The 11,883-nt window shown below is 38.7% G+C and overlaps 1 protein-coding gene across 6 annotated transcripts in view; it reads left to right on the top strand.

Moving 5' to 3' along the window:
* The window catches only part of LOC106082136 (high mobility group protein DSP1), an 84,172-nt gene that overhangs the window by 65,822 nt on the left and 6,467 nt on the right, over positions 1–11,883 (top strand). For all 6 annotated transcript variants that reach the window (XM_059367025.1, XM_059367027.1, XM_059367026.1 and 3 more), the window contains 2 exons: positions 10,395–10,558; positions 10,671–10,845. In XM_059367025.1, coding sequence (XP_059223008.1) covers positions 10,395–10,558; positions 10,671–10,845 — 339 coding nt within the window. The remainder of the gene's footprint in view (positions 1–10,394; positions 10,559–10,670; positions 10,846–11,883) is intronic.

Raw genomic sequence — 11,883 nt, forward strand, 5'->3', positions numbered from 1 at the left:
CTGATGTTCGTTTGAGAACTATGCTTTGCTTTGGTACATTTAATAGCACAAGCGAAGCAACCCAACCAGGCAGCCAAGCAAAACCGTCGATCCGATCCAACGATAGCCGTCCATCCTATCCTCTCGTTTTCGGCTTCCACCAATCCCCCTTGATAGCCTACGATTTGGCACTTTATAAATTGCTTTTTGCCATCGTTATTGCAACACACAGAATCATCGCATCATTCGTGCATAAAAGCACAAGAAAAGAAACTCGGCTAAGGGAAGTGCTTAAAGAATGATACCATAATAATAAAACATAGGAAATAATTCCATCAGGGGTTACGAAGGCCAAAAAAAAGGCATATGGTATATAAAGCAGCCAGAGTGGCAGACAAAATTTCGATTAGTTATAAAAACACGTTTCTTACTGAAATATAAATATGACAAATTTTTACTCACTCAAGTAAAACTTAGACCTTTAACACTTCAACAAAAGTAGTTTTCCTAAAAAAAAAAACTCGGTCTTTTGTGATACCACAGTAGCGACCGATCAAGCCTCTGATAGAAATCGAACCCCCGTCCCCGGCACTGGTAATTCGAGCATGCTACCAGCAGGGATATCACGATGAATTTCCTACTCTTAACTCCGGCTCATATTAAACAATTAATTAATTAATGATGGCACTATCAATATTTAATTTTTTGACTGAATATCGATTGATATTTTTCCGATGGAGGTTTAAGTGGCAGTCTGCCATCAGACTCACTTAGACGTTTTCGTCCATTGTGACCAGAGTAACGGAAGAAGGAAGATACCTTCTAGTTCCTACCGTTGAACCATCCAGATCGCTTTAAAAAGCCCAGTAACTTGCGAATGTTCACATCCGCTAAATCAGACAGGTTCTCAAAGAAATGAGAACCTAAAGTGGAACTCCTTCCGACTGACTGATAGTGCGGGACTCACACACAGGATGTGTTCTATAGTCTCTTCCTCCTCGATGTCTCTACAACTTCTGCAAAAGTCGTTGCTGGCAACTTTCAGTCCATCAGCATGTTTTCCGATTAGACAGTGACCTGTCATGACGGACACAATGATTGAGACGTCTGTTCTAGCGAATGACAGCAAAGCAGTAGACATTTTCAAGTCTAGATGAGGCCACATAGTTTTGGAATGCTCACAGCCCCCTCTTTGTGACCATCTATCATTCGTTGCCCTTCGGGCCTGGTCCTGAATACTTAGCATACATGTCGCTAGAGGCATACAGAGAGATTCCAGTGTCCCTTAAGTGAGTAAGGTAGTTCCTAGTTTCGCAAGTTCGTCTGCTTCAGAATTCTCTGGGATATCTCTGTGGACCGGCACCCAGAACAGGTGAATTTTGAACTGTTCAGCCATCTCGTTAAGAGATCTGCGACAGTTGAGGGCGGTTTTTGTGTTTAGATATACGTTCTCCAGGGATTTAATGACTGCCTGGCGGTATGAGAAGATATTTATGCCAATCATCGTACTGAGATTATATCTTATAGCTATTCCACCACTTCCTTAATTGCAAGGATCTCTGCTTGATACACACTGCAGTGGTCGGGTAACCTTTTCGATATGACCAGTTCTAGATCGTTAGAGTACACCGCAAAGCCCACCTGGTCGTTTAGTTTGGAACCATCCGTAAAGAAGACTATGTAACTTCTGTTACCAGGGATATCGTAGTTCCAATCGGTTCTATCAGGAATAGTGGTATAGTATTTTTTATCAAGTATAACACAGTGTCCACATTACCAATGAGAAAGCTCCCTTAACCTCACGGCGGTGGTCGCTGCAATTTGGGTAGCCATAATGTCCAGAGGCACAAGATGTAGCATTAGATGGTGTTGTCTTTAGTGCGGCTGTGATGCACAAACGAGCCATCCTTTCGATCCGGTTAAGTACTGAGCTGTAGGTGGATTTTTGAAGCGCCGTCCACCAGACCACAACACCATATAGCATAATAGGTCTGACAAATGTAGAATATACTTAATGCATGACACTAAATCCCCAACTTTTGCCAATGGCTCTCTTGTAAGTGTATAGGGCAAGAGTGGCCTTTCTTGCCCTTTTCAAAATGTTGGATTTGAAGTTTAGTTTCCTTTCCAGCAAAACACCGATGTATACTGTGGCAAATGTTGAATTTTAAACAAAAATGGGCAATCCGACACTGAATACATACTTTAAGATACATTACACATATAGAGGGCGCAATTTTCATCTTTTTAGACTAACATTTGGACAATGATTTCTCTCATGACTTCCAACTGACTTTATTAATAGTGGTTTTATTTGGTCTGTGTATTGATGTTGCTTCTATATAAATCGCTCGCCCGGTTATTTATCACTTTCGTTTGAAATATAGGTGATGGGAAGTTAATGATAGTATCGATACTAACGTTATTGATTATTAAAACTATCAAAAATATCGAATGTTGCGATAATCGATAGTTTGCCAGCTCTACCGCAGCCCTGGTCCCAAAAGGTAGAAAACGTTCCATTCGAAGATATACACCCACGATAGACTAAATGGGGAGTCATTAAAAAAAGGAGTAAATTCTAAATGTTTTTTTTTGTCTGTAAGTGCGAAGATTTTGTTTGCAATGATTCCCCTGAATGAAATTTGAACAGACAATCTCACGATTGCAAGACGAATGCCGTCCCTCTTAATTACAGAAGGCTAAAGAAACATACATATTTGCATACATTTCCCTTGTGTGTGGTTTTTTGAGTTAAGGTAGGTTCAGATTTGTCAAATATTTGACCCAACTTGTCAAATTCGTACATTCTTTATTTTGTATTCACATTCGACACATTTTGTCTGTCCAAAAACAAATCAAAATCGTTAAATCAATTTGTGTTTCTTTGTTTGATTTTACAATTTTTTGTTAGATCAAAGAAGGAAACACAAATTTGACATGAAATTGATTGTAGGGCAATAAAAATCCTACTTCGATCTAATAGTTACGCTATTTGATTTGTTTTTGGACAAACAAATGTGTCAAACATAAAGTGGATAGGCTCCATGAACATTATTAAGATTGTCAACATCTGCATATTGAGAATGTTAATAAATATCAGTTAAACAATTTTTGTCTGTTAAAAAGCATTCATTTTTATTTCACATCTTTTTATACCCTTCACCATAGGATGGGGTATACTAATTTCGTCATTCTGTTTGTATCTCCTCAAAATATTCGTCTAAGACCCCATAAAGTATATATATTCTTGATCGTCATGACATAAGTCGATCTAGTCATGTCCGTCCGTCTGTCTGTCGAAAGCACGCTAACTTTTGAAGGAGTAAAGCTAGCCGCTTGAAATTTTGCACAAATACTACTTATTAGTGTAGGTCTGTTGGGATTGTAAATGGGCCATATCCATCCATGTTTTAATATAGCTGCCATATAAACCGATCTTGGATTTTGATTTCTTGAGCCACTAGAGGGCGCAATTCTTATCCGATTTGGTTGAAATTTTGCACGTGGCGTTTTGTTATGGCTTTCAACAACTGTACTAAGTACGGTTCAAATCGGCTAAATTTTTGATAAAGCTGCCATATAAACCGATCTTGGGTCCTGACTCCTTGAGCCCCTAGAGGGCGCAAATCTCGTGCGATTTGACTGAAATTGGCGGTGTTTTCGTATCACTTTGGCTGAAATTTTGCACGAGGTGCTTTGTTATGACTTCCAAGAACTGTTCTAAGTATGGCGGAAATCGGTACATAACCTGATATAGCGCAATAAAAACCGATCTGGGATCATGACTTCGTGAGCCTCTTGAGGGCGCTATTCCCTTCCGATTTGGCAGAAATCTTGTACAACGGCTTCTCTCATGACCTTCAACATACGTGTCTAATATGGTCTGAATCGATAAATAGCTTGATACAGCAGCCATATAAACCGATCTCCCGATTTTGCTTCTTGAGCCCCTGCAAGGCGCAATTCTTATCCGAATGAACTGAAATATTACACAATGACTTCTACTATGGTCTCCAACGATTCGGATCATAATCGAATTGAATAATTCGATTATGGTCCGAATCGGATTATAACTTGATATAGCTTCTATAGCATAGCAATTATTTTTTTTTTTATCCTTTGTTGGGCTAAAAAGAGATACAATTTTTATTTAATATAAACGCCTACACCGCTCACTGAAAATGTCCCTTTTCGTAAAAAATAGAGAAAACTAGAACTTCACCAACTTATGGGAGGTGAAAACTATGTCATTTAACGCAACCCTCCCACAAGTTACTCTTAAAAATTTTCCTTCTTTACAATCATCATAGCCTTAAAAAATGTGCCGTTGTGTATACCACAAACAAATAATGTAAAAAAAAAGTAATTTGTATGGGTGGCGAAAAAGAGGAAGAAAAAGAAAATGAAATAAAGTTAAAAGAGTAGAAACGGAGAAAGTAGACTAAACAAAAACCTTTAGTATGTCTTAAGGACGCATTTACAACACATTGATGGCATATTTAAAAGTACAAGAATAAATAAAAAAATTATAAAAAAACTTGCAACTTTCACTCTTTAAAACCTTTACCTTTTGAAGAGATGTTGCTAATTTTTTATTTTTCTGTTCTACGTTTTTTTTATTATCTTCTTGTTTGTATGTGATATTTCGCACATCGTAAAAAAACTCACACCAAAAAACTCACAAATTTTTCAAACTCTCTGTTATTTAGGATGGAACGCGAATGAAGATACTTATGAGTGGTAAGAAGGCCTACGACCTAAAAAACTACTCTTTATCATTCGTGTAACTTTTCGGTATTAATTTTTTTCTTTTAAAACTTTGTGTGTGTGTAATCTAATTTCACCACATTGATTCGTGCTGAATTCGCATATCGGCGCTTTAGAATTAGCGTTTGAAAAAAATGTCAGTACTGAGCTGCGAGCTTCATCGCCAAAATACTTAAAAGTAATAAGTTTCTAAATAATCAGCGTCTACATGCAGCGTCTACAAATATAAGGCATCACCAGAAGAAGCAAAGGCCTTATATCATACGGTCCGGTACGTGATAGCTGTGAGCACCACACAGGCTGAAACAGTCAGGTCCGTCAACGTGGTGGTGTTCATTGCTGTCACGAGAAGCTTAGTTGCGAGCTACCGGGCGCGTCCGAAGGTTGCGGACAATCAACGGTATCGAGCGGAGAGTCTCAGTGAGAGGCCGAGCGGCACCGGCTCTTGCACAAATACTGAGTGTCTATGATGCTCGATATGATGTTATTGGCGCCTTTAAATAACCAATGGCCACACTGTTCCCGCGGCGATCGGTCCTTTGGACCGAACGAGATTGCTCTCCTATAGGAGCTTGACTAGGATCGCCACCTCCACATGAAATTGTGGCTACAACAACAACACATGTTCGAGGTGTTTAGAATAACTCGTAAGCTATCTCTTGCCTGTTGGCTAAAATTTTTGTAAGAAGCTTGACGAGGATCGCCACCTCCACATGAAATTGTGGCTACAACAACAACACACGTTCGAGATGTTTAGAATAACTCGTTAGCTATCTCTTGCCTGCTGGCTAAAATTTTTGAAAGAAAAATTTTCAAGCCGAATATAAATTATCCACAACTCGGGATTGAATTTCAAAGCCTCAAAAAAGTGGAGTATAAAAGGTTAACGAGAATCTCGACGTATAAATGTCTCCGACCGGGGTCATACATTAACACTTGCCCAATGTGCATGTGCCGGAGTCCACCGTAGATGGTTATCCCCTCCTAATGCTGGCAATATCTGTAAGGTACTATGCCATATAAAAATTGAACTGCGGTACGTCGTTCAGACTCGGCTATTAAAAGGAGGTCCCCTATCATTGAGTTTAAAATTTGAATGGGACCGTACTTATTGATATGTGAGAAGTTTGCTGCTGTTCATTAATGGAATGTTCATGGGCAAATTTGTAAAGCAAATGTGCCTTAGCGACTGATTCTCGATTACGCAACCATGCTTTAAAATGTTACCCAGCCGCCATCACCAGCTAATTGCGATCACATTCCATTGTCATGACCACCATCTTTTGGTGTATTCGTGTCCAATGGCCTTTGCTATCGACAGTATGGTTTTCGTAGAAATTGTTCCGTGGTGGGGGTGTAGGTGTAACACAATGTTCTGTCAAAATAATTTACGATACAACTCTTTGGGGTGGTCGAAATTCCCACTTTCTGTCAAACTTCTGTACACTGTCAAATTGACATTCTAGTTTTTATTTACATTGCACCGTGCAGCTGCCAGAAGATTAAAAGATTTGTAATTACAAACGTATAAATTTATAGATTTACGCCCTTATACACAAATTTTAATGTAAATTTGAAATAGGTTTATTTGACAATTCCATAAAGGAAATCTTCAAATAAACCAATTTAGAATCTACGTTAAATGTTATGGAAACCGGTGTTATACATTAAAAACCGGTATAAAACTTAATGTAGCTTTAAAATAGGTTTATGTGACAGATTTCCTTTAAAGAACTGTCAAATAAACCTAGTTTAAGGCTTGTTTTTGATTTTCAATAGATTTTGATAATTTGATATGGCGTGGCTTGTTTTTGCTTTGGCAGAAATGACAACAATTTGCATTGTGTGAAAATATACCATTTGTTTGAAACAACAAAATATAAAATTTTTCTTATTTGTAAAAAAAAGAATATCTTCCATAGCATTTTTACATCTCACCATAGTAAAGTGTTATTAATTGGCACACACCCAAAGTTGACTTTCTGACTTTTTAATCTGTGAAAATCGACTTTGACTTTCTGAATTTTTTACAAAAAAAAATCGTTTAATCGATTAGTCAAAAGTTTTATTGGCGGTTTATACGTCACATCATGATCGTACTCATCGTGTGTACGTATTTATTACAGCTTTTGCCAAAAACGGTACATCGATTTTTTCTTTTCATTGATTTTATTTAATTTTTCATACTTTACATCTAATTTTATAACTTTATTTGGCACAGAACGTATTTTCCATGAGCTGTCAATTATTGATTACACATTTCTTTGTAAACGGTAATCGATAAACGCCATTCATCGAAAAAAAAAAAATCATTTGACGCTTACACCTTTATTTTCACCAATACTATTACAATGACTACGCATCATGGTGTGTCATGTTAAGTCCTCATTAGATTCCTAGTCCAGACTTTGAATTCGAGTTGGACTATTTGCGGATGACGGCATTTTCCGTCATGCATTTTCATGCAAAAATTAACGGAATCTTGAAGGAATTGTAGACACGATGTTGAAGTTCTGGTTATTTCCGTATACAGGCATTTCCTGGTGGATTTCGCTTCACTCATTATCGAAGTCTGTCATTTTCTAATGAGAGTATTTATAGGCAATCATTCGCTAAAACATGAAATAGGTAATTACAAATTATTTTTATTAAATGATTGCATATACAAAAAGACCTTTTTTGTGCACTAATTTTATTAAATTATTATCACAAACCGTTCTGCCCGTCTGATTCATTTTTGCTCAATGTCCTTTGATCTTCTACACACAAGCATTAGCCAACTAAATTTACTTATTTTTCTTTGGTTTTTTTTGAATGGTTCAGACGTGATTAAATAAATTATGTTGCTTCATGTCCACGTCGACGGTCGACAGAAACCAAGGAAGTGTGGCGCAAGACTAGAGAAAAGTTATAAGGGTTGCACAACAACGCCAACTAGGGGTAGGTAGGTTGATGAGGCAGTATATTTTGGGTGGTTGTGTCATATGGCATTTTGTTCATTTGATGGGTGGTGCAGTAAGTTCTAGGGAACAAGCAAAGCAATTTATTGCAGCTGCTAAATTTTGTAATGCCATTTTGCCAATAATGAGTGGTATCAGACCGTTATTGTCCTAACCAAAGATGAAAAAAATTCAATGATCTTAAAAAGATAATAAATTAAAGGATATAACGAACCCTTGAATATGCAGAACCGTAAATGGCCGCCTATCTTCTAAAGATTGTCCTAAAAGGTCGCCTATAGGCTATAAACAGCTACTCTAGAAGATCGCATATTAGCTACAGATTGTTCGATAAGATTTCTTATGGGTCATATGGGCCCTAACGAACGCCTATAGAATAAAGAAGGTTCTAAAAGAACACTTATAAGCTATAGACGGTCCTAAATGAACCCCATTAAACCACAGACGGTCCTTACAGGACATAAATATGCTCTAAAAAGTTCGTCTATAGCTATATAGAGGCCTAGAGAGTTGCCTGTAAGTTATAGATGGACCATAAAAGGACGCTTGTAGGCTATAGATGACAATAAAAGGACGCCTATATGTGATTTGTGCGGTCCCAAAAATGATGAATAGGCTATTTAGATCCTAAAAGAACGACTCTAGTATTAGTAGGTTATAGGATATAAACAGCCATAGAAATTCGACTATATGTTATAACGGACCAAGATGTCCTTTTAGATCCATCCATTGTTGTTGTTGTTGTTGTAGCAGTTTGTTGTGTTCTATCTTTCGTCTGCTTGATTCTGTGTAGTGTCAAGATCCAGGAACTCTGCAACTAAGACTGGGTGCGTCCACAGGGTTCTGTGTCCGAGTCGAGTGGGTCTGGCTAGACAGTTAAACAGGTGACGTGTATCGTGTGGTCCTTGGTTACAATCTAGTCATACATCTTTCACGTCTCCTGATGGAGGTGGTCCACACGAGAACTGAGGAGACAGCCCGTCGCAGTTCTTTGCCCGCACCCCAAGTGCTCCCGGCAAGTGACTTGAGGACCTTGTTTTTACTTTTGACTATCGCAAATTGCTGTGACATGTGGGAGAAAATGTGTAAGGGCTATCAAATGTCACGTCAAATATTTTGGAACATTTGATGGCCAGAATCATTTCTCCATCGACCATCACGGTCAGCTCGGAATTCACCTCACGCGTATTTGTAGTGAACAATGTGGCTGAAGATTTAATGGCAGATATCTTCAGATTTCTTTCAGCGAAATATGGGCAAGTTCTTTGAGGTAGACGTTCAACCTATCGCAGATGTCAACAATGGGTCGGGGGCCTGATGCCATGATGGTACAATCGTCCGCATATGATACGATCTCTATGTCGTCTGGAGGGGGTGGAATGGAGGATAGGTAGAGGTTAAACAGTGCCGGAGATATCACCCCTCCTTGGGGGAGAACCCCCTGTTTTACTCTACGGTGCTTCAACTTCTTATACCTAAATTCCACAAATGACTGGCGACCTCACACAGATAATTCGCGACCCAGCGTTTAATGGCCTGGCTGGAGGGACGTGTTGGCGATGTCCTCAAATAGTTTGGCATGGCTGACCGTTCATTGTCCATAAATACGGTGCATGAAAGACGTCTATGGGCTCTCCAAAAAGGGGGTTATAGCGGGTCCTAAGAGGATGTCTGTAGGCTAAAGACGATTCCAAAAGGACGCATATAGACGGCACTAGACCTCCTTTTAGGGCAGACTATATGCGTCTTTCTTATCCTTTCTATAGGCTGTAACTACTAGTGCCTTATATTGCGTACAGACGTCCGTCTTTTACCTACAGATATCCTATATCCTATAGATAGCCGAGCTTTTAGAACCGCCAAAGCCTATAGGTATTCCTTTAGGACCAATAGGCGGCCTTTTTAGGAACATCTAAAGCCTATACGACTTTCTAGTGCTTATAAGATCATTGTTATCTTGTTGTATGTGAAAACGAACAAATAAATCTAAATCTAAATCTAAATCTTAGTCTATATAAGCCTTCCTAGGTTGACATTTAGAGCCGTAACCTATAGGCGACTCTCTTAGGTCCGTGTATAGCCTATTGTTTATTTTTAGGATCATTAATAGCGTATAGGAGACCTTTTTTGGAGTTTTGATTTCTATATCATGTAAGTGACCTTCTAAGACCGTTTATAGGCGGCTTACTAGGGCGACTTTTCTTTTCATGTCATTATTGGAACTATATACAGCATAAAGGTGTTCTTAGAGAGCCGTCTTTTAGGTCCGTTCATAGCCTATCGACGACCCTCTAGTTGCTGTATTATACACTGAGGCGGCAGCTTTTGCAAATGAAGAACTCCATCGGGTCAATCCGGTACGTACCACCGGCTGCCATGGGAATGACGACCCTCTAGTACGGTCTACATGTGATTTTCTATGGTCGTCTATAGCCCCTAGACGTCCTTAACGCCATCTACCGCCTAAAGGCTTTCCTTTCAATACCGTCTATAATCTATAGCTGGACGCTGGATGTTATATAATAAAATTTGATAATCCCATATGTACTCGTATGTTTATATGAAATATTTTAAGCCATTAGCTGCTCCTATCAACATACATTTACTATTCTATTGTTTGTTGTAATGTAATATTTGCATCTGTTATATATTAAAATGTTTTTGTTTATTTTTTTTTATCAATAGACAATGGTTGACAAGGAAAAGAAACGATTCCACGAAATGGCTGAAAAAGATAAAGCTCGTTATGAACTGGAAATGCAAAATTATGTGCCTCCTAAGGGTACAGTTGTGGGTCGAGGCAAAAAGAGGAAACAAATGAAGGATCCTAACGCGCCGAAACGATCATTGTGAGTTCGTAGATAACAATCTTAGATACATTTTTCACTATACATGAAATTTGAAAACAACAATGAAGAACATTTTTATACTGTCTTGTTGCCTTTTACAAATTTATTTTAGATCTGCCTTCTTCTGGTTCTGCAATGAGAAACGTAATGAAGTGAAAGCTGTAAATCCTGAATATGGTGTCGGCGATATTGCCAAAGAGCTAGGACGCAAATGGGCTGATGTTGAACCCGAGGTTAAACAGAAATATGAACTAATGGCTGAAAAGGACAAGGCACGATATGAAAGGGTAAGTTTGTGGATTGTATGTTGATTGAATTACCACCATCATAATAAACAACTTGCAATAAAACGAATGCAAAGGAAGCTGACAAAATGAATAAAAGAATGAATGAACTAAAAAAGTTATAAGGAATAAATAGCAATCGAATTGAAAAATTTAGGAAGTTAGGGAACTGACTTCAAATGTGTATATGAAAGATTCCCAGTTTTGGGTTATATCCAACAATGTGTAACAATTCAAAAGGTTAGGTTAGGTTGTCGGTACTACAGGCACTAATCGGTACTACAGACACTTGACGGTACTACAGACACTTGTCGGTAATGCAGACACTTTCTACAGACATTTATCGGTACTACAGACACTTTTCGCTTTGAGCTTCAATCTGAGTGGTGTTCATCGTCATCGCGAGAAGCTTAGATGGGAGCTACCGGGTCCACAGGTTGCGGATAATGGAATGCTTCGCATAAGGAGTAGCTGCAATAACAGTCGCGGAACATCAGTGGTATCGAGTGAAGAATAATCTCAGTGAGATGCCGGGCGGCAACAGCTCTTGCTAAAAACTGATTGCTAGTTATGCTCGATATGACAGTGCGAGTTATTTCATCACGCAAAATGAAAAATTTCGGGGGGAACGACCGATACTTGTCGGTACTACAGACTCTTGTCGGTACAACAGACACTTGTCGGTACAACAGACACACGATGCCGATGACCACATTGAAAAACACACTGATCGATTACTTTAACGTTCGGGCAACTATCACCCTATGCTTTGGCTATTGGGTGTCAAATTAAAGTAGCTATTGGGTGTCAAATTTTGCGTCTTATGCAGTTCTCTGAAACACACTTCTTGACATGAACGGTCGTATTTCTTCAGAGTACACCCCAAAGTCCACCTTGTCGTCTAATTTTGAACCATCCGTATAGAAGTCTATGTAACTTCTATTTCCAGGGATATCGTATTTCCAAACGGTTCTATCAGGAATAATGGTACAGTACTTTTTATCAAAAAGCGGCGAAGGCAATGTGTAATCCACACTGACT

Source organism: Stomoxys calcitrans, chromosome 4 (genome assembly GCF_963082655.1).
Source record: "Stomoxys calcitrans chromosome 4, idStoCalc2.1, whole genome shotgun sequence".
Taxonomy (NCBI): domain Eukaryota; kingdom Metazoa; phylum Arthropoda; class Insecta; order Diptera; family Muscidae; genus Stomoxys; species Stomoxys calcitrans.